Below are 22,695 nucleotides of genomic sequence, written 5' to 3'. Positions count from 1 at the left end.
GTGGATGATGGAATGTAAAAAGAGGGAGAGACCCCAGCCGCCCCCCCACCAAGGCCCCCACTACAGCAGCAGCTGGGACCCCCCAACACCCACACAGTTCAGCAGATAGAGAAAGACCGCCTGCCGGGAAACCACATCCGCCACCGGCAGAGCCAGCGGGACCGCCACAGTGGCCCCCAACGCCAGAGAGCAGGAGGGCGCAGGGGGTAGAGAGTGCAAGCTCCAGCCCGACCCGTAGAGCAGCCTCCCCACTGCGCCCAGGGGGCCCAACGAGGGCCCCGCCACAGGGGGGCACCCCAAGCCCCAGACAGGCGGCCCACCTCACCCAGGAGTCCTGAGCACCCCCCGCCCCAGCCCCATCCCCAGGCACGAGACAGGGCCCCCCAGGGAAGACCCGCCCCCACGCTCCAGGCAGCCCCCCCCAGGCCACTGTTAGTCCAGGAGAGCGCAAGGCAGGGGAGGACGCCTAAGAGGGTCCTCCAGGGTGTTATAAATATGGCCTGACCAGGCTCACCTGCAGTTCACCCTTCTTTACAAATGTCTTCTAAATCCTTAAGATTTGGTGGCTGTTGAGGTCCAGAGACTGGCTGGACCATTCTTTGACCTTGATCTGCTGTTTCTTCAACCATTCTTTTGGGTCATTATCCTGTTTTGAATTCTTCTGCCCACAGCACCTTCTCCAAATCTTTCTCTAAACCATGAAGGTTTTCATTGGTAAACTTCTGGCGGGTCTGCATATGTGTCTTTTTAAGCAGGGGGACTGTGCGAGCTCTGCAAGATGTTAAACCATCGCGGTGTAAAGTCTTACCACTGGTCTTCTTGGTAACTGTTGCTCTAATTGCTCTGAGATCATCAACTAACTCCTGTCGTGCTGTTTTAGGCTCATTTCCCACTGTTCTTGTGATCAGTGGAAATCCCACCAGGTGAGATCTGGTTTGGAGCCTCAGACCTATATGTGGGTTGCTGGTCATGTTGTCATTTTTGTATTTTGGCACCATCAGTGGTCCCCTTAACCTCCAGCTTCTTGCTGAGGGTTTTGTAGTCCATTCCAGTCTTGTGTAGGTCTACAATCTTCTCCTTTAAATCCTCTGAAAGCTCTTTAGTCTTTCCATGTTGGAGAGTTTGGAGTCTGACTGATGAACTGATTCTTTTGTCAGGTGTCTTTTCTACAGGTGATTAGTCCAAACAGGTAACCCCTTTACAGGTGACAGGTTAGTTAGGAGAGTCTCACTGGTCTGTGTTAACCAGAACTCTGAATGATCACTAGGGGTTTGCACACTCCCTCAATGAAATACAAATAAATGGATATATTCTTAAAAGGGGTTTTCTTGATTTTCTTTGTAATTGTCTCTCACTTTTTAAATGAAGCCACAATTCATTTAAAAAGGACAATCCAGGACAATTTCACAGGCATTACTCAAACCCATTCTCTTCTCTGTTGTTTGTTAACTTTGAAGTTAAATTTAATAAACACTTTCTTTAATTAAGCTAAATAGAAATCTTAAGTCTGATTGAAAATATAATTTTAAAAGGGGAACTTTAGTTTTTGTTTTAATCCAAATGAACTTTTCTCTTTCTTTCATCTGTTTCTTTCTCTCATTCCTTTGCTTCTGTTACCCCCTCCCTCCCAACACTCACCCTCTTCCACTCCGGTGACAATTGAGGCAAAGTTGTCATCCAGTAGGATCATGTCAGCTGCCTGCTTGGATACATCTGAACCGGTGATCCCCATGGCAACGCCGATGTCGGCTTTCTTCAAAGCTGGAGAGTCGTTCACTCCGTCACCTGTCACAGCCACGATGGCCCCCTGTGCCCGCAAGGACAAGGGAACAAAAAGTGTCAGGAGGAGAAAGATAAGTACTGTGATTTAAGATTTTCTTTTTTTGAATGTCCTTTTACTTCCTGCTCTGCGCAGCCCGTCTGCACTAATGTCTTTTCAAAGCAGCTCCGGGGAGATGAAATGAAAAATGGAATTAAGCAACAATCATTCAGTTGTGTGAAGCAAGAGAGTGATTCAGGGGGAACTGTAGCACAAACCTGGAACGTGGGTACAACTGCAAGTGCTTACGCACTCTCATTTAGATACGACTGTGCACAGTCAATGACTGAAGTTGCAGAAATACGCTTGTCTATAGCAGCACAGTCACAGATTCACCCGTACAGCAGGAACTCACACAGAAACGAACAAAAAAACAAGTATTTATCTAATAAACCACCTGCACCAACAAAAAGCTCAAGCACCCTCCGGCAGACCCACACAGAGAGCTGCATTCAGCTGGAAAAAGGCAGCGCGGGGGGGCACGCTCCCACTCTCACACAGCCATCTCAGCTCCAACCTCCTTCAGCCATCAGTTAAAAACAGACACTCCTTCAGACAAAGGCAAGCAGCATTCCTGAACACTCGCACTGCAACCGGCTGAATGCCCCCCCCCCCATCTTTACCTGTCTCTGACAGCCCTCCACGATGATGAGCTTCTGCTGGGGAGATGTGCGAGCAAAAACGATCTCAGTGTGGTTCCTCAGCAGGTCATCCAAGTATTCGGGACTCATGTCCTTCAAGTCGTAGCCGTGCACCACACAAGCCTTTGCATCCCTGTGAAGGATCCGCATTTGCACAAAAAAGTGAGGGGCCATTAGCACCAAGGACAACTCCAGAAGGAAGCAACATTTCACCTTCCGTCCCAGCCAGCCCACATTTTCAACCATACGCGGCCCACTTGCTGGCTGGGGTCTAACCTGTACAGACAAACTCTGACAGATATGCACCTCTTCTCAGTTTAAGTCTATAATTAATGGACTTTAATGAGATCTTTGAGCAGAAGTTGCAAACATATAATGGTTGTGACAAATTATCTCAGCATAAAGTTTGATTTGTTGCTCTAGAGTCCAGAAGGTTAAATCTATCTCAAACAAATAGTTTCTTCAGCTCTTCATAACATGTGAGCTACCTGAACGGAGGTTATAAAAACACCAAAATCCAATAATGCCGATCTAAAGGTTGTCAATAATGCAGTGATCTAAACAGTCAATATAAACCAGAAGACGCTCTGTGCTGAGAGAGCGCTGATAAATTTAAAGCAGGCCAAGTTGTAAAAATCAAGTTCTGACCTCTAGGTTTCTCTCTTGTTGCTTTGAAGGATAATACAAAAATAAATAGCATCACAAAATTGGTCATAAAATGCTGTGCATTAATAAGCCACAGATTACCATAGATATGTGACCCTTCCTTCCACAGTGGCAGAGACTTCAGACTCAATTTGTCTCCTTTTCACCATGCTGCCCTCTTATCAGTTTCAAAAGAGACTAAAACTCCAACACGGCCACTCTGCTCCGTTTCTCTTTAACAAGGAATCCAAATGCAGAAATCTGGGTTTCCTACCTGGAGGTCTCAAATCTGGACGGAATCCTGCACCACTCGGACTGATAAAGCCACTTGGATGAGCGGTGAAACGTTTCAAGGAAGATTTTAGGTCCATTTGCTACGACTTAACTTCAAGATACATGTATCTTATAGTCATCATGTGGTGCACATAAAAAAAAAAAGTACGAGATACTTTAAAGCAGGGGTGTCAAACTTATTTTCACTGAGGGCCACATCAGCATAGCGGCTGTCCTCAAAGGGGCCAGATATAACTGAAATATGTAACTAAATGTAATGAAAAATAAATGTAACTACTCTTGAATGTTAAATAACACATTATTTATTTATTATAACTTTTTAATGTGAGATTTACAGTTGCATAGAAAAGATATGTTTGCGTGTTACTTTAACATAAATCCTTTTACATCTGATTCTGTCAGGTTAGGTTATATTGACAGTGTTTAAGTCCTAATGTATAGTAGCCCAATCCGATATTTCAAGTCCAATTCCCCCTAGACATGAATAAATACACACCAATTATTTTTTTTTTTTTTTAAGAAATTAAAAATTTTTCTCTCTTGCGGGCCTCATAAAATGACATGGAGGGCCACATTTGGCCCGCGGGCCTTGAGTTTGACACATGTGCTTTAATGCCTCGTTTCCACTGAGCAGTTCAGTCCGCTTCAGACAGGTCGGATATTTATAGCAATTCCATTATCAATTTTCAATTGGATCAATATTATTCAATAGTTTTGGGAATTTTTTCAATCACTGCTGATTTTAATGGAAAACCCCTATAAGTACAAAATGGACATTTTTCAAAATTGGCCAAGTAATGTCTTTAAAAATTGGATATAAATGTGCCTCATGTTTCCTTCAAATCTTTAAACATTATACAGAACAAACGTGCATCGGCTTCTTTCTGAATATAGATGATTGATTTTTTTTCCTCTCAACTTCTAAATAAGCATATTTCCCAACATCATCAGGATTCAAATCACGGCCCACATTCTTATCTACTCGCACAATCTGACAGTGAGATAGGCTGAAATGCTCCAGCTCCTGCACACTCACACAAACACACACCTGGGGTTTACTTGGCTCAGAGGGATGATCAGTCTCTCTGCAATGTCCTCAACCGTCTCGTTGCCTTCAGAGATGATGCCCACACCTTTAGCAATGGCCTTGGCTGTGATTGGGTGGTCCCCGGTTACCATAATCACCTGACCACAGACAGAAGGTCCCATATATCACAAAGCTTCATCACATTAACGGCCCATTTATCATCATCTGGATCTCATGCGCCGCAGCGTGCCGGTGCTAAAGCTGGATGTGTGAGTCCTGAGACGGTGTTTTGTGGTTACTCTGGAAAACAGTTGTAATAGTTTGATGAATAAATCTTAAATATGATACAGAGAAAACGTGGGCAGATATGTTTCCCTCAGGCAGAACATCGAGGTTGTTAGAAAATCGGTCCGATTTTTACGGGCTCATTAGTCTGCATCTAAGGTTTAGGTTGTACCCTATAGAGGGTAATTATCACATCAGATGATAACCATTAAACATTTTACAACTAAAGCAAAGAGGGAACTTGATCAAATAAGGAAATACTTTACTTTTCTTTTTTTTTAATTGATTAAATTTAATTTTAGGAATTTTATGTTTTTTTTATTTATTTTTTTCAATTACAAAAGGGGTTTATTCAGTCATGCCTTTGGTTTGTCTGAAGATTAATAACCCCTCTTGTTAAAGTAAAACATGTCCAACACAAGAGGCCCTCAGCTCTCATCTGTCTGCCCAGCTGTTGGACAGGACAAGTTTAAAAAAAAAAAAAAAAAAAAAAATTTTTTAGGAATTTTAAAAAGCTGTTGGGTAGGTTACTTATGAGATTGGGATTATGCCAAAAACAAAATTTCATTCTGATTTTTTGTAATAAATGCCTTATTTCACTGGTAAACAAATGAAAAAATGGATAAAGTTGACTTTCATGATGGTTCCAATTTCAGTTTGGTTAAGTTTATTGCATCTTGATAATTAATTTAGTTTTTTGATGCTCAGCTGGAGAAATTTAGAAACAACTCTGTGCATCACCTTGTAGAGGAATGCTTTAGCACGAGTTTCTCTTCTGGACGCTGAGACAAATGTGCATCAAAGAACTGAATCTTAAAAGATTGTGGATCACATAGGCATGCTTTTCACTCTACAAAGATTCAAAAGTAGTAACTGAATAGTTTTCAAAAGTCAATCAAAGAGATGAGTGTTCTTTAAAGCTGAAGATGCTCATTTGAATTTGTCCCCTAAAATGATGCTCAGGACTTCAAAATTACATTTCAGTTCCTGTATTCTCTGAACTATAAGAGGCACTTGGAAGCTAAGCACACTTTATTGTTTAAAAAAACAAACAGTGTGCTTCATAATCCAGAGTGCCTTATACATGGATTCATTCTGGTTGTATTTACAGATGTCGTAGCGTATTTGGAGAGGTACACCACACTCTGTCAAAATGTCAGCCTGCTTTTTTAAAACTTGCAAACAAGGTTTGGCATTATTGTGAATGTGCTAATGTGTAGCCGTGTCGGACTGTGTTTTTTTTTACGTGTTACTAACTAGGTTGGAAGTTAGCATAGTTACAGTAACATTTGTTTTAGCGGTATCAGTCTTTTTTTTAATGTGTTGCAAATAAGGTTGGGAGTTATTGTGAATACGCTAAAGCTAGAGTTCTAGAGTTGCTTCTAATGCAGTTAATGAAGTCTTATCTCTGACTCTTGTTCCAAAATGGAATTTTTTAAGAGGCACAAGGCACTCTGTCAACATGTCGGTATGTTTTTTTATGAATTGCAAACAAGGTTGGATGTTATTGTGAATATGTTAACGCAGCTAACATGTAGCAGTGTTTCAAGGTTTGGAGTTAGCGTATTCACAGTACCGTGTGTTTTAGCAGTATCTGTCTGTTTTTTTATGTGGTGCAAACGAGGTTTGGCGTTATTGTGAATTCGCTAACTCAGCTAACATGTGTAGCATGCTACAAAAAAGTTCTAGAGTTACTGTTAATACAATCTGGCGAGCTGCGTATCTCAGACTCTTCTGTCTCCCTTAATGTGTTATATAGTTTGGTAAACTTTAAGTAAAAAAAAAGACCATAAATTGATGGTGCGTCAAGGTTGCAGGAGCCATCCCAGCTACTGATGGGTGAAGGCAGAGCACACCTTTGACAGGTCTCCAGTCAGTTGCAGGGTCACACATACACACAATTTAAAGACACCAATTAACCCATGAAGCATGTTTTTGGATTGTGGGAGAAAACAGGAGTGCCCAGAGTAGACCCACTCCTGCACGAGGAGAACATGCTAACGCCAAACAGAAAGGACCCAGCCAGGATTTAAACCACCACCTTCTCTCTGTGAGGCTAGAGGCCTAATTACTACACCACCATGCAGCCCTCTTTTCTACACACTTTTAGAAAAATACACTTTTTGATAATATGGCACACAAAGTTAACCCAAATGCTAATCAACAAAATACTAGCAAATACCTATGAATTCAAAACTTAGCATTCTTTTTTTATAATCTGTTTTGTTGACGGATTGTTGAACCGAAAATAAATCGGAAGTTTCCCACAGGCTGTGTAAATGACACCAACTTTACTTGCAATTACAAATGTATTTGACAAACATCACAGGTATAAACAGCAGCGCCTCAAACCAAGCTTCCGATCCGACAGGAACTGTATTTGAAAAATGCTTTCGTTCCAGTCAGGTGGAAGAGCACAGTTCAGATTTGCCCCAGTCAAAAACATTTTAGAAAAGTAATAAAAATGAGAAAGTTTTTCTGTAGATCTGGCTTACCTCTTTTGGTCTAAAATAAACCATTTTCTTCATTTAGGTAAATCAAACATCTTCATTTTCTTGTGCCTGCAGATATGTTTTTAAGCCTGTTAAAGAGCGTATTTTAAAGCGCAGCATACTAAACACTGTACGGGAAATGAAATGTGTGAAATCCTTCTTCCATCTTAGTAGTTATTGCCTTGGCTCATTGTTCATTTTTTTCTTTTTATCTGCATGAAGTTGCTTAACCTTCCTACTGCCGCTGATTACTTTCCTGACAAAGCTTTTGCTCTGTGCATATTTGCGGTTGATTAACATCTCTGGAATATTTGTAATTAATCTACTGAGTCCACATTTCACTAGATGGAGTTTTTTACAAATTGCTATCAAATCGCATTGCCTGCCCCCTGTTCAGCTCTGTGTTGGACAGGCAGTTTTTATGAAAATGTGTTCTTTGTTTCTAAGAAAATGAAATATTACATTTGCTGTTTATTTTTTAAATCTTACACGTTTTTTGTAAAGTTCTATTTTCAGAAAAATATATTTTTTTGGGATGTGGCAAAACAATTTGACTTAATCTGTTTAAAAAAAAAAAAGAAACATTTTAATGACAGGCATTTTTTTCAGCCGTCCTTTTCATATCACATTTATCCTCTGGGCATCATCGATCATGGCCCTGGGGGCGATCGGTTTTCATTTGGGCCTCATGCTGTGATGTAAAAAGACATTTGACATGAAAATCCCCTTTTCTGAATTGGTTTATGTACAAGGCCCCAGGAAAGGGCTTCTCAGGAACAACAATGACTGTTGAGGCTGTGGAACAAATTACCTTGATGCCAGCAGAGCGGCATTTACCCACAGCATCAGGCACAGCGGCACGCGGCGGATCAATCATGGAGATGAGGCCCAGAAAGCAGAGCTGCTCGGTGGGGAAGTTCGTGTCATTGCAGTCAAACTCAAATCCTCGAGGAAACTGAGAGGAAGAGAGATTCAAGTGGCAGAATCCTGGAAGGGAAGAGGAGGATCAGTGAGGCGGGTAAACAAAATGGACACAAAAACAACTTGTTCCAGTCTTTTTCTGAAGTACTTTTGCTATGTTCTAAAACATATAAATTGCATTTTCCAGAGTATAAGCTGCAGTGTCAATGAATGGTCTATTTTTGAACTAATATGCTGTTCACCTTTAGTGGCTTGTTAGGGAGTGCCACAAATAAACCAGCTTCCAGTAATAGGTGGTTTGGCAAAGAGTATCTGTGTGTGTTTTTATCACTTCTTTGGTTAAAAAAAAAAAAATTAGCGAATTTACTAATATCTGTTGAAATAGACGAAAGAATGGCAGGGGGGGGTACAGGCAGGCCGTGCCTGTCCTGCGCCACACACACTGACTGGAACAGCAGTTGATGCATGCGCTTTACTGTTGCGGTCTTTCTTTTGTCCTGAAAGATGCTTTATTTGTATTTACTGCATTTGCTTATTTCTGGCCTACTGTGACCCATTTAGTCTTTTTTTATCCCCTAAAAATGCGCATTAGAAATACACGAGGTGAGGCACGCAGTACGCTTGCCTGAAGGCAGAGGGCGCTGGCGCTCCCAGAGAATGTGGCACCGCGGCTAAAGAATAATACAATCAGTGGTAGCCAGCAAATTATTCTGTAATGTTGTTTAGCATCATATTCTGAATGAAGGATTACGTTTGTTTAGACACGTCAACAGAGGAAGCAGCGCACGGACTTCATTTATAAATAAAACATAGTCAATAATAACAATTTTGGTGATTGTTTTTCTACGTTAGAGTTTGTGTGTAAAAAAAACTTGAAATTAAATATTAAACAACACACTTTGCTGTTGCCATTAAAATGTTGGATAAACTACTCACTAATTCATATGTTTTTTTTAAATTTGACTAATGAGGTTTGACTGCGTTTTCATTAACTATGAAATTATGCAAATTGCATTTGCGATAATAACTTTGCTAAATGAAAAGACCACAATTTAGAAAAAAAATCGCATTCATTGAAAAAAGGTTTGTTCGCTTGTCGAAATGGACATTTTTTTTCAAACTGCAATGGAAACACTTTAAATAATTATGATTCAATAGAAACTGTGATTCCATCATTGTGTTTTTTCAGCCTTTTTAGAACTTTGATAACGTTTTGCATGTGATGGAAACGCAGCTAGTGCCTCACCGCATGTCCCTGGTTCACAGTAACTCTGGAACTTGTTAACATGCTGGACGTTAGCTTTTATAAAGGGTTAGTCACGTTAGCATGCCCTCAATACCTAACCATGTTTATAACACAAAACAGACCAATTCTGCTCAAACAAACGTTTCTGTGATGACGCTAAGTGCTAACCTTCGTTTGTAAAAAGTAGTCCGATGTCGCAACACTTTAGCTGCTATAGTGTATTCCCAATAACACCCAACAAACATTTGGCAGAGCGCCTTCTACCTCACAAAATGGTTTTACATCATTAAGCACTACCAGAGTTAATCCGAAGTAATCCATAAATCTACCGTATATATTGGGCGCTCCGGATGAGGCGCACTTTGTTTTTTGAAAAAAGTTAAGGCTTTCAAATGCACCTTATAGTGAACATTGAAACTCAAAAAACAACAAAAATACCAATTTAGGCTTTAAAAGAATGCCTCTGAATGACTTGGGTGCTTGTAATGATGTTAAACCCACGAAGAGCAAACCAGAAAAGGATGCTTCTGACACAAAAGCACTTTCTTAAACCATAAAAACCTTTTTTTGTCTTGAAAAACACAACCTATCATCATCATCATCACCCAAGGCATAACAGATGCTTCATAATTTTCAGAGTTTCACTCCAATAAAAGCGATTGTACCCATTCAACTACTCTGACTCCTTCTCCAACAAAATTATGAGAGCACATAATGGTTATGTGTGGCACTTTTCAAATATGCCAAGCTTTTCTCCCTGTTTATCAAGACAATGACATTTACAGAATCAAGTCAGAGAACACTCTGACAACTCTGCCGGTTATGACTTCTTACCTGGAGTTTCTCTCTGACATTTCACTCTGGAAATTCAGCTTTTTTGTGTGTTTGCTTTATATTAGACATGGATTAAGTTGCATTTACTGCATAATTCCGTTTAAGCATGACATTCTTTGCAACTCTCCACAGCGATGCAGTGATTGTGCTAAACTGCAGGGCCAAAAGCCCTTGCTTTAGAGAGTCTGTGCTGCAAAGAGGGGCATTCTGCACTTTTATGGGGACATTAAGAGTAAAGCACCCTGTTTACAAAGAAGATAATAAAAAAGTAAGATCTGTGTCTGGCTCAGAGCTGCTTCTCTCCATCTTTTCCCAGACAGACAGAGCTTCAGCCTGTGCGCATACCAAGCACTCTTTCTCCCAGTCCGCCTAGCTCCATGTAGGCATTTTGGAAAGCCTCTCTCCAGTTTTCATCAAGAGGTTCCTCCTGGCCATGAATCATTATGGTGCTGCACCTGAAAAATGTAATAATACACCCACTGTTACCACTGCTTACCATAACACACATATTTATAGCAATTATGTTACACAAGAGGACAAAATAGGTCCTCCAGCTAAACAGGAAGCATCCCACAAATGATTGTCTCAGCTTTAACATGAGTCATTTTGAGACTATTTGAATACTCAATATACAGCCCAATGTGTCCAAGGACACACAAGAGGAATGGAATAATCTGGGCCACTAAAAGGAAACAAGACTGTCTGGGTCACCTTTTGTTCAGTGCAATAGTTTGTCAAGTGGGGGCCAAATTGAGCCAGCGAGAGCACGAGTGGGGCTGAATCCATAAGAATCTGCAAAAAGTTGAGCAATTTCAGGAATCCAGTGAATGAAAAAATCCAAGAAAAAAGCTCCAACTAACCACGAGTTTGGGTTTAAGGCCTCCTAAAAAGAATTTGAACCAAACTTCTGAAAGAATGGGAGTTCACAGAATTCCATTCAAGGATGAAGCTCCTCAAAAATATGATAAAAAAAACAACCTTAATGCTCATCTTGAAGTTCACGACATCTTACATTGTCTTACATCTCACCAGTTTTTCTGTGGAAGGAGTTCAATTGAGAATTGAACCCTCAACTTGTCATTTCTGTCACAATTATAGCCTCTCAAAGCAGATGTAGAATATTTCTAACACTTTAAGGTATTTCCGTGAGTATAAAAGCAGGTTTGTTGTTAATTTATGTTTCCAAAAAAAACACAGTTCATGGTATCTTAACCTGTAATGACAACAGAGCATTCGAATTTGGACCAAACAATAGTCACAGTGTTTGTTTTGGCTTCCCCTTCAAAAAATATTGTTTGCAAAAAAAAAAAAAAAAAATCTGCAACCACCAGCTATTTTGACAGAAGGTAATTGCATTGTGACAACACTGGCAGCCTGTGATTGAAATATCCGACACGCTTGTTTTCTATTCCTCCCTACAAACCTCATCTTGCAGGGATTTCAGCAGCACCGTCTTTTCTCACTCAGACATGGAAACTGCAACACCTACACGCCGCATCAGGCTGCGGCGCATACATCTGAGCGACAGATGGTGGCTGCTGAGATTCCAACCCTGGGAACAACAGAGGTTGATGCATGGAAGGAGTTCAGGCGTGTAGAAACCTGAATAGTGGGTTTCAGGCCACGGTGCAACGGCTGCGGACTATTTTCACCTGCAGATTAATATACATCTGTTGTTGTGGTGACACTGTACAGCAGCCGGACGGTGTGCCTAAGATGGAATAAACTGCAGGGCATGTGATCATGTTGATGAATGATGGTGTCACCCAGTTCAACAAAGCGCCTACCTGACCTGGTTTGAACAGTTTTAGACAAACACTGGAAGTTTATGCACAAATAAACAAGTTTCTTTCAGGACTATAAAAAAAAGAAAGCTGGGAATATTGCCTGTAGGTTGTTTTTCTGCATCGGTGCAGGAAGCAATTGGCATCCACATTTAAATGCGTCTCTACTTTCCCTCTGAGGAACATAATCAACCTTTTATTGATTAACAAACCTGTCCAGGATTCTTTCTGGCGCTCCCTTCATGACCAGAATATGACCAGAGGGATTGTCCTCCACTTCATGGATGGAGAGCTTGAATAAAGAGAAGAACAGCGAGACTGATGAGGACTTTAAGGGGCAATATTTGCAGGAACAAAATGCACATAAGAGAAACGGGGTCTGAAAGGACACTCTCCTCACATACAGAGAGCTTCATGCAGCAGCAGCAGCAGCAGCAGTCGGCTGTCACACGTTCTAGTGACTCACACCAAAGCTGATATTGAAGGTGACTTCACAGAAGACATGTATTCCCTCCATTCTCATAGCTTTCATTCACACTGGCACATGCATGCATGTTGTGCCACACTTTACATTACCCTTTCCTCAACACGCCGCATCAGCCCCCCCCCAACCCCCCCATACGGTTTCACATCTGAGTCACGGCACGGCAAATCCCGGAGAAGAAGAGCGGTAAGGCATTTTTTCCCCCTCCTCCTTCATTCAAATGTTTTTATTTCATGGAAGACGTGCTCATAATGCAGGCAGGAGGCGCTTTGTTTGCCTGAACATCACAGCTGGGCTGGTGCAAGTCTCCCGGCACAACACAGCTTTGACATCAACTGTGCCCTTGAGCAAGGTGTTAAAACTCGATGAGATTTTACATAATACACTTTGTTGATAACGCGCACATGATGTGGCACAGGATGCACCTTTTTAAACTTTCATCTCTAAGAGAAAGTGAACTGCAAAAAGAGAATTTATTCCAAAATCCTTCTGGTTTATTGAAGTGATGACACTGCAGTGGCACAAGAAAACATACTGTTTCCTGGATATGGAAAAAAATAAGCTATTATTAAAAGAAATGTATAAAACCTATAGAAATGTGAATATATGGAGCGCACAGCCAGTCGGGCCATGAATTTTTGAAAGAAATTCAGTCAGCTGGTAGTAAAGTCTTGCTAATAGAAAATTCTGTTATTTCAGCTTTGTCTCATTTTTCTCTGTTATGGTATGTGAATTTATAAACTGGTCATCATTTCTTCTTTCATGAAATCCCCCAAGATGTCACGAGTTGAGTTTTTCCATATTTAAAGGAACAAAATCACTAATTACTTCTGACCGCCAGAAGGGTCTTTTTCCTTCATATTCTTACACACTCAACCCTTGTGCTATCTTAGATGACCCCCCCCCCTTCCATTGACGTGTTCTCCGTACCATGACAAAGGTGGATAAAGGTGGAAAGATTTCATGTAATCCATGGACACCAGTGAAGATCACAAATCATTGAAGATAAAAGGTTCAGAGCTCTGTCTAGTGGGTCTAGATGACCCAACTCCCAATGTTAAAGTGCCTAGGATAGAACAAGGGTTACATGCTAGTAGGAGATATCCATCCAACTGTTTTCTAAACCAGGTTTAGGGGTGCCAGTCCACCTTGAAGCCACACAACCACACACATCACACTAAACTGACCGTTTATTGAGTAAAAACATGCTAACTCCACACAGACAGGATTTGAACCACGGTTTTCTCACTGTGAGGCTAACCACTACACACCATGCAGCCTGTTAGAGACACCCCATGATAATTTCGATATGTAGATTCCAATTCCAATAGGACACAACCTTTTTTTCCCTTTAAAATAAGAAATCATACAATACCAAATATTCAAAAGTTAGGAAAGTTTAGATTTATAAAAGAGAATTTACCCTGTGTCATTCTGGATCTCTAAACATTTTTTAATGAAAATATTGTAATTATCAGAAAATCTCTTGAAAATGATGAAGCATCTGAAGGTTTCAGCTGTATCTGAGGTTATGACAATCCTTACTTGTAGTTTTGTTTTTCAAAATGTCATTTATGGATTTCCTTTTAGTCTTTTTTTTTCTTTTTACTAACAAACCTTTTTTTATTATCCAGAACTAATTTATATATAAAAATGGAACAAGAACTATTCATAAATTCTGAGATTTTGATGCAATAACTCTGTTGCACAAATCTAAAATGAATATTTTAGATGTTAGAAAAAACATTGAAAGAACAACACATTAAATGAGTCATTTCTTTCATCTATTCATTTGCAAACGTTAGTAGCCTACTGCATATCATAGCTAGCAAACGAATTTCAGATCAGCATGACAGAAGCTCATTGTGTTATTTTCTCTGCCATACTTGCATTTGAATCCAGAAAAACGGGTTATTTTTTCATTTGCTGCCTCTGAAAGTGCAAGGGAGCTGACGGGTTGACAACTTGTCAAAGTGTTTCTCCACAGAAGGATTGCTGCAGTTGCAACAAGTGTTGGTTCAGGGAAATATAACTCTGTCAGTGTTCTGAAATTCCCTTTTAAGAGATTTGATCAATGCAAAGGCCCAGGAACACTTTTCCAATGCATTTACATCAACTGCATAGAACAGTAGGTCGTGTTACCACCCCCACACACATCTCCTTTCTCTGGGGCCGTCTCTGAACTGACAAGAAGTCTCCGATGCTAAAACCTGATTTTTCTGCCTTTTTCTGTAGCCAAATTGAATGTCTGTACATGAAAATGCAACAGTTGAGCATCTTTTCAGCAGCTAAAACACTACTCACAATAAGCTATCGATATTGCTATTTGCAATATTTGGTCTGAATTTGAATGAAATACATAAAATATCCCTTTGATATTATTATAATGAATGAGAAGAAACATCATTTGCATTTGTTTGCTATTTATTACCTCTAAAATGAAGACAATAATAAAGATAGCCAAGTAGCAAACATTGACCACGTCAATTGCTGGTATTTTTCCCATTTGCATTAATGACAGATTGTCAGCAACGTCTCATCCTCCTCAACATCCTCATGATGTTGCTGCATGCAGTTCTACCACGTCACTTGGGGCTCCGATCATTAGACGTCCTCTATAGGGTTCAGGTCAGTTGTTGTCTGTCTGTCAGTTGTTGGCTGTACCATGTGAGGCCACTCCCACTTCCTGAAGTCCAGCTGAGCCAATTCTGGCACCATGTGGTGGAGCATTATCATCCATAAACAGAAAGTTGGGGCTGTGCTGGTGGAATTGGGGGTTGATGATAGTTCTATGATGTTTGTAAAGTAAGAATGTGCAGTGATGGACCATGTACAATAACCAAATCAGTTTGGCTCTGAACCAAACTGTTTCTCCTCCTCCACCACAGTCAACTCTGGGACCATGTTGACCTTGGTGTATCGCTCACCTCGCCTTCTCCAACAACGCTGATGACCATGGCGTCAGTGCAAGGTGACCTGACACTCATCAGTGAACCGGACGGTGGACCATTGCTCCATTGTCCAAATCACATGGTCTTGTGTTCACTGCACACGCTCATGGTGGTGTCTTGGTGTCAGTCATCTGTCATTCCAGTCAAAGCGGTGGAGTCTGTTGTGAATGGTGTGTCTGGGAACCCTGGTACCCCTGACATCTGGTAAACGGGCCTGCAGCTGTGTGGCGTTTGCTAAACCATGTCTGAGTAACCCTGGTGCTATCCTAGGCACTTTAACATTGGGAGTTGGGTCATCTAGACCCACTAGACAGTGCTCTGAACCTTTTTTCTTCAATGATTTGTGATCTTCACTGGTGTCCATGGATTACATGAAATCTTTCCACCTTTATCCACCTTTGTCATGGTAGGGAGAACACGTCAATGGAAGGGTGGGGTCATCTAAGATAGCACAAGGGTTAAGTTCTGGTCATGGCTGTGGTCTGTCACTGGTGGGACTCCACTCCTGGGTCTGTCACTAACTCTGCCAGTAGTTCTGTGTCTTGATGGAAGTCTGATGATGACACGGAGACTCACCAAGTTCACCTGCAGCGTCCGACTGTCTACCACCAACCTGGAGACACTATGGCCAGGTGGAGCTGCTCGTCTTTTAAGCTAAGTCATGTGTTCATGGCTGTTTGAACGGTGAACTTGGAACGACTTACAGTCAAAGTCTGTAAACCCACAGAATGTTGACATTTGCTGTGACATTAAAATTCGTTTTTCTTTTAGAATTTGTTGGTTTTCGGCCTAAAAACGTCAGACACACTGAACACAGTGTAACCGTTATGTGGAAAACACTAAATGAGGTGTGTCTGTCACCAGTGTACATTTACCTCCCAATTCCCAAAATCTGAGGTGAAACAAACAGTGTGTTAAGACATCCACTGAGTTTTCACAACATCTTGAACTTATTGTGAGTAGTGTCATTCATTTAAAGCCCAGATGTATTTTTCCCAACGTAAAGAAAAGGTTTTAGAGCTGCAGCAGGTTTTTCTGTGATCAAGTTTTTTACATTGAGCTTTTTGGATATTCTTCAGGGTTGAGTGTGTAGAGGTCAAAGGTAAAAGGGCATCTTTTCTGGATGGTTTTTAAACATTCATAAAATAATCTAGGTGTGCAAAACAAAGTTTTCTTCACAGTCTTGGAATTGTGTTTGCTGTTCATAGTTTAGCCACTAAAATAAAAAATAAATAATATGTAAAAAATATATTTGGTGATGGAATAAATAAGGTTAATTAGGTCAAATGAGCATCCCTCTGTGTGTTGTGAGATCAGGCAAAACAGGATCATTCATCTGTAACAGAAACAAGGCTTAGATTAAAAAGAGAAGACCCTCCAAAGCAATACCTGATACTTGTTGGTGGAGTTGAAGGGGATCTCTGCCACTTTAGGATTACTGGCTCTCATGTCATGAACGCTGCCACAGCACACCTCAATGCATTTCAGCAGAGCCGACTCTGAGGCGTCCCCCACGGTGTCCCTCTGAGGAAAGGCAGGAGCACATTAGAGCAGCCCCTCACATTTGCATATGAAAATATCATCCTCCTCTGTTTAGCTGCTTGTGTTTATCTGCGAGGAAGGGAAGAGCTCGGATTATGTGTTATTTAGAGGATTAAAATGGTGTGTGATGCATCTTAAAGGACTTTGCTCACTTCCACTGTGATTCCTATTAATGATGTTGGCATCAGAGTGTCGTTTGCATCAGCAGAGCCTGGCATCTGGCCACCAGAAGCTTTTCTTTTAAAGTTATGTAATGACTGTAGGCAACAAAAGTGCAAAAACGTGTTCCTTTTTTCAGTTTAACTGAAGCATCTCACTTTTTTCTGACTGGGAGGAGTTGCCTGCTTTATGTGTGCTAGATTTGTTATAGTTTTCATGTAATCTATAATGTGGATGTTACTGCTTACAAAACTCCATGTTGCCAACAGCAAGCCAAATGTGAAGCTGGGAGTCAGGAAATGCATCCATGTTTCTGTTTATGCATTCATGGAAAGCCATAGCACAAGGACACGTGCTCCCAAAGATTTGTCCTTGTTTGTGATTTTTCATCACAGCAGAAGGATGAAGGGAATGCAGTTTCAATATTTTGTAGAAGAGCGTGTTCCTGAAAGGACTGGCATCCGCACTGCCATGTTTCAAGCGTGTTCGGGGCTCATGTCTTTCTCCTGGAAGCTGCTGCAGCGGCAGCAGGCTCTGCTTCCTCTCACAGAAAAGGCGGCTACCCCTCTCCTCGAGAAGCACACTGAGCGTTTCTTCGGGTCGATGTAGCGCAGGTTGGAGGATAACGGTTGGTAGACCTTTGGGATAATATTGACTTTCCAGCCCAGCAGTATTTCCAGCGGTGTATGGGAATCATCTCTGTGTGTGTGTGTTTAAAAAACTGAGTCAAGGTGTGCAGTGCGACTTTGCCAAGTGGAACTGACAAATTATTTTATGGTATTTTCCCCCTCACTCTAGCGGTCCTTTAGATTACGACTGGCTGACCACAGAGAAAAATATCACGCCTGCTGTACTTCACTTCACTTCTGTAAAGTAATTAAACTTTCTGCAAGTCAGGGCCAGTTTCACACCTCTGCTCTTCCTCCAGCTGCACAAAGACATATTTTTGCTTTTCTTTTATCTGACATTGATTTTTTTTTGTTTCATCAAATAATTTCTGTATCCTAAAGCTACACAAAGTTGCTTTCTCTTCTTATTTTTACCCTTCATTAATGGGTAAAAAAATATTGAATATTTTAGATTTAAACTACGTTAAATATTTAGTTATTGTCATACAAAGATTCCTGCAGAATTCAACCAGATTTAAAGAGCCGCTGCTGCTTTGCCTGGAAAAAAACAAACAAACTAGCAGCTACATCTGTCAAACTTAAAGAAAAATGTGCAACATCAACCTTTCACCCTATTTTCTGTCACTGAGAGATATTTCAAGGCAGATTGTAAAGGGGCTAGAGGTGCATGTTTGATTTTTACCTTTTTTTAATGACATTTTTTTTAATAATGAGCATGTTTTGTTATCATGATGAAAAATCCAGTGTGGGTCCTCAGCCAAGACCCTTTGCACTGCTGCCGTGGACAATTGACAAAATATGGACCTTTTTCTTTTACATCTTAAGCATATCTGTAACTTTGTTCATCTACGACCAACACACTGACCAAATAAAAATTAAAAATTAAAAAACCCTTATACGTTTTTTTAATTAAATCCAATAAAATCAATTATTGAAGATGATTAAAGTAATCAAATCACTACATTTTGTTTCCCGATATGCGATTTAAATGAATGATTCCCGATGATCATCAAATATGTAATTAATAAAAATCATTTCCTGATTTATCCTGTTTTAAATACATTTTTTTCCAATGACAAATAATCTCCACATATTTTTGATACTTGATCTGGATGTGTTCTGATAATATTTGAATTTTTGTAAAGTCTTTTTACATAATATCATGTACTTCATCTTTGTCATGTATTGATACTTATTGATTTTTAATGACCTGAGTCTGTGTTAGTAAAGTAAGAACCGGATAATTTAGGTAACGAAAAGACAATGCAGAGCAGGGGTGGGATTGTCCAAGTTCACTTCAACCAACTCCCTTTCTACGAATACACTGAACTCCTCTTGACAATCTCAATAGGTAATAGTTTCATTTTGTTGAGTGTGCAAAAGAGTTTATTTATGAATACAAGTTATAACTGATTTATTTATTACTATATGTGAACAGATGTGTATATTTCCTATCAATTTAATGACTACTTATATACTACTGACTACTGATATATCCTGATATAAATGTAAATTTCTGTAATTTGTCTGTTTTTGTATTATTTTTGCTTTGATTACTTGAAAAAAAACATTCCACAATCCGAATCATAAATACAGGGTTGTTACGCGAAGGGCAGCCAGTGTCAAAACTCTCTGCCAAATAGCACATTCATTTGTACATGCTTATATATATGTGTATATGTATATATGCTTATCCATACTTCTGTACCAATGTCAACACTTTACCTCATTGCTACCTTTTGCATATCTGACATGTTTGCACACAATTTTGTACGCAATTTTGCACACAAATCTTGGACATCCTATATTACAGTTTATATTTGCACACTTGAATGTGTTGTCCATACTGATTTATTTAATATTATATTTCGTTATTTGATCATTCTTGCACTTAAATGGTGATGCTTCAATTTCATTGTACAATGGACAATGACACTAAAAGCAAATCAACAATTAAAGCAAATCTATCCATCCATCCATGCATCCATCCATCCATCCATCCATGCATCCATCCATCCATCCATCCATCCATCCATCCATCCATCCATCCATCCATGCATCCATCCATCCATCCATCCATCCATCCATCCATCCATCCATCCATCCATCCATCCATCCATCCATCCATCCATCCATCCATCTATCTATCTATCTATCTATCTATCTATCTATCTATCTATCTATCTATCTATCTATCTATCTATCTATCTATCTATCTATCTATCTATCTATCTATCTATCTATCTATCTATCTATCTATCTATCTGTCTGTCTGTCTGTCTGTCAAACCACCTGTGCGATCACTGAAAGCTGATTCGCTGAGGCGACCCCTAACAAGATGTGCCGAAAGGGAAACAACAACAAAAATCTGAGAAAGGGAGAAATAGTAAAGCAAATTAAAGTCGTGAAGGACGTTGTAAGGCCCCCAGGTGCTACCCACCTTCACAGCCCCCTTCCTACTCGCAATAGTGGCTAGTGGCCGAGCGATTGCTACACGCCACTCACTCTCCTATTCTGCCAGAGCTCCATATGACAAATTCATAGAAAATAACAACTTTTTTCAAGATGGCGGCTTCTCTGATGATATAGAATGAACAATTCAATATCATTGTTAGAAGAACTGGCAAAAATGAATTTTACAGTTTCCTTGGCAGCCGAGGTTTTATGTTCTTAAGTCTTAATATGTTCATATTGTCACATTGTTTCATATAGATTAAGATAAGGAAGGATGTATTAAATGTTCCCAATATTCTGGTAAAAAACAAGGGTTCGACAGGGGAACACCACTTCTGCAAACTCGCCAAACTCCTTTTAAAATCTACAAACTTTGTAGCTGGAACTAAAGGTGGTTGTTTTTTTAATTCAAGGGGACACTTCCTTCAGGTACTAGGTGCATGCATATTTTGGTGAGTTTTTGAGTGTGAGGCGAAAGTGAATATTTTGCTTAAAGGCGCAAGAAAAAAAAAAAAATTGCAAAAAACAATTTGGTCCCTGCCATTTAGGACTGCCGCTGTGGGACATTATTGTGCAGAATATTAACTTTAACACATTTTAACCCATGTTGTGGTGTGTGGCGACACTTTTACACATTGCAGCCTCTAACTTGCATCACAGATCTAAACCCTCCCTTTCCAACTGTGTTTATTTTTCTAAGAGGCAGTTCACCTGACATCCTCCTTATGTTCCTAACTTCCCCCTCCTGGCAAATGATGTCAGTAAAATCATGTCTCATAAATTATGTGCATGGATTAGTTGATTCAAATCTAAAAAGGAAAAGGTCTGCTCATAATTTTTGTGCCTTTGACTTAATGGGTTGTCCCCCATAGCCTTAAACAGTTTCATATTTCATGAGCTCTGAGGTTGATGCAGAGCTTTGGAAAGCTGCGTTGGTGCTGCCAGTGCGTGCCGGAGCAGCGTACCATCATCATGGGGAGGTGCTCCTGTCCAGCTTTGAAGTCGGCTCTGTTACACAGCCCAGCCACTCTAGACAGAGCCGGCCAAGTTCCAGAGCTCTTGTCAAAACCACAACCTGGCAGAACAGAGGGGAAAGCTGTTAGACGTTTCTTCTCTAAAGCAGAGCTCATGCAGTATTTAACCCACTGACTTAACTTTCGCTTCACATAGTAAATCTGGATTTTGCAGCTAAACAGCAGAAACAGGGTCAGTTAAGTTGAGCAATCACTTTTACCTTGGCAGAATACTTTTTTTTTTGGTTCCTCACTCTGGAAAATTGTGCTCATTTTTAACGGGAATGCCTCTAAAATAAAATCAATTTAAAGTGCCTTAACTGCAGCCCTCGTGTCTAATCAAACAGAAAATGACCTCCACCCTGCTGCTGGCACTTGCATTTGTTTTTCCTATTTGCCTCAGCATCACAGAGAGACACTGTGTGAACAAAGTGTCCTCTGGGGGGAGAGTTGTAAAGGTTGACACAAGGAGGTGCAGAAAAGAAGATCCCTGTGGGGGGGTGAGTTCACTGATGTGCTCTGTAGCTTTTGTCAGCATCGCTGGCTGCTGTTCATTTTATGATTCTTATTAGTATGCACAGAATACCTGTTCATTTCTGCCAAATCTTTTGCCCAGTGCCGGAGGCTTTTTTGTTTTTTTCAATTGGCTTGATTATACTCCGCTCAGTAAAAGACTGGAATCAGATTGGTTCTACTGCAGCAGCTTGCCAAGGAATTCTGGGAAAATGTATGTTTATAGCTGAGGGTTGTGCCACCCTCTGGATACCACTACTCAATTAATCCAGGTTGCAGAGTGAAGAGCCAGGCTTGCTGGTGGTGTGAATATTGGACAGATGACTTCCAGCAGGTGGTCCCTCCTCCCACCCCTGATTCCCCCATACTCTCCACATCAATCCTCACAGTTCCCTCTGTGTCCGTTTTCCCCCTTTTTTTCCCCTTTTTCTGCATTTCATTTCATCTGTCTCACCTCTCTGGTCCTCAGTGGTGTCTGCCTCGTGGATCTGATTGTCAAACCACATGTGGGCCACGGTCATGCGGTTCTGGGTCAGCGTCCCTGTCTTGTCAGAGCAGATGGTGGAGGTGGAGCCGAGAGTCTCCACGGCCTCCAAGTTCTTAACCAGGCAGTTTTTCTTAGCCATTCGTTTGGCAGTGAGCGTCAGGCACACCTAAGAGGATGGAGGGAGGAGAGAAAAGAGCAAAGAAAAGCTGTGTTGTGTTCAAATTTGTGTTCGTTTGTGCGTGGTCCAGGTGCATCGCATGTGTGAGTGTGGATGTGCAGCTTGAGTCGTGCACAGCGGGTGAACAAAGGCAGACACACAAACACTGAGCAGACATATCCCATATGCTGCAAAAATGCTCCCACACCCCCTAATTCTGACTGACCACAGCAGCAACAGCCTCATTCCAGCACATCACAGGTGCACACAAACACTTTCACACACCAGCAATGGTTGCTGAGAGTGAAACTGACTGAA

General features: G+C 40.7%; 1 protein-coding gene across 1 annotated transcript in view; it reads right to left on the bottom strand.

Annotated features, from left to right (window-relative positions):
• LOC101161996 (sodium/potassium-transporting ATPase subunit alpha-2) overlaps positions 1 to 22,695 on the bottom strand; it is a 56,648-nt gene that overhangs the window by 13,202 nt on the left and 20,751 nt on the right. Inside the window, exons 9-17 of the mRNA XM_004078573.4 lie at positions 22,188 to 22,386; positions 21,173 to 21,282; positions 16,813 to 16,947; positions 12,201 to 12,280; positions 10,550 to 10,659; positions 8,015 to 8,190; positions 4,448 to 4,584; positions 2,443 to 2,593; positions 1,639 to 1,807 (exon numbers count right to left, since the gene is read on the bottom strand). Coding sequence (XP_004078621.1) covers positions 1,639 to 1,807; positions 2,443 to 2,593; positions 4,448 to 4,584; positions 8,015 to 8,190; positions 10,550 to 10,659; positions 12,201 to 12,280; positions 16,813 to 16,947; positions 21,173 to 21,282; positions 22,188 to 22,386 — 1,267 coding nt within the window. The remainder of the gene's footprint in view (positions 1 to 1,638; positions 1,808 to 2,442; positions 2,594 to 4,447; positions 4,585 to 8,014; positions 8,191 to 10,549; positions 10,660 to 12,200; positions 12,281 to 16,812; positions 16,948 to 21,172; positions 21,283 to 22,187; positions 22,387 to 22,695) is intronic.

Source organism: Oryzias latipes, chromosome 17 (assembly GCF_002234675.1).
Source record: "Oryzias latipes chromosome 17, ASM223467v1".
Classification (NCBI taxonomy): domain Eukaryota; kingdom Metazoa; phylum Chordata; class Actinopteri; order Beloniformes; family Adrianichthyidae; genus Oryzias; species Oryzias latipes.
This window is presented reverse-complemented; position numbering and strand designations above follow the sequence as displayed.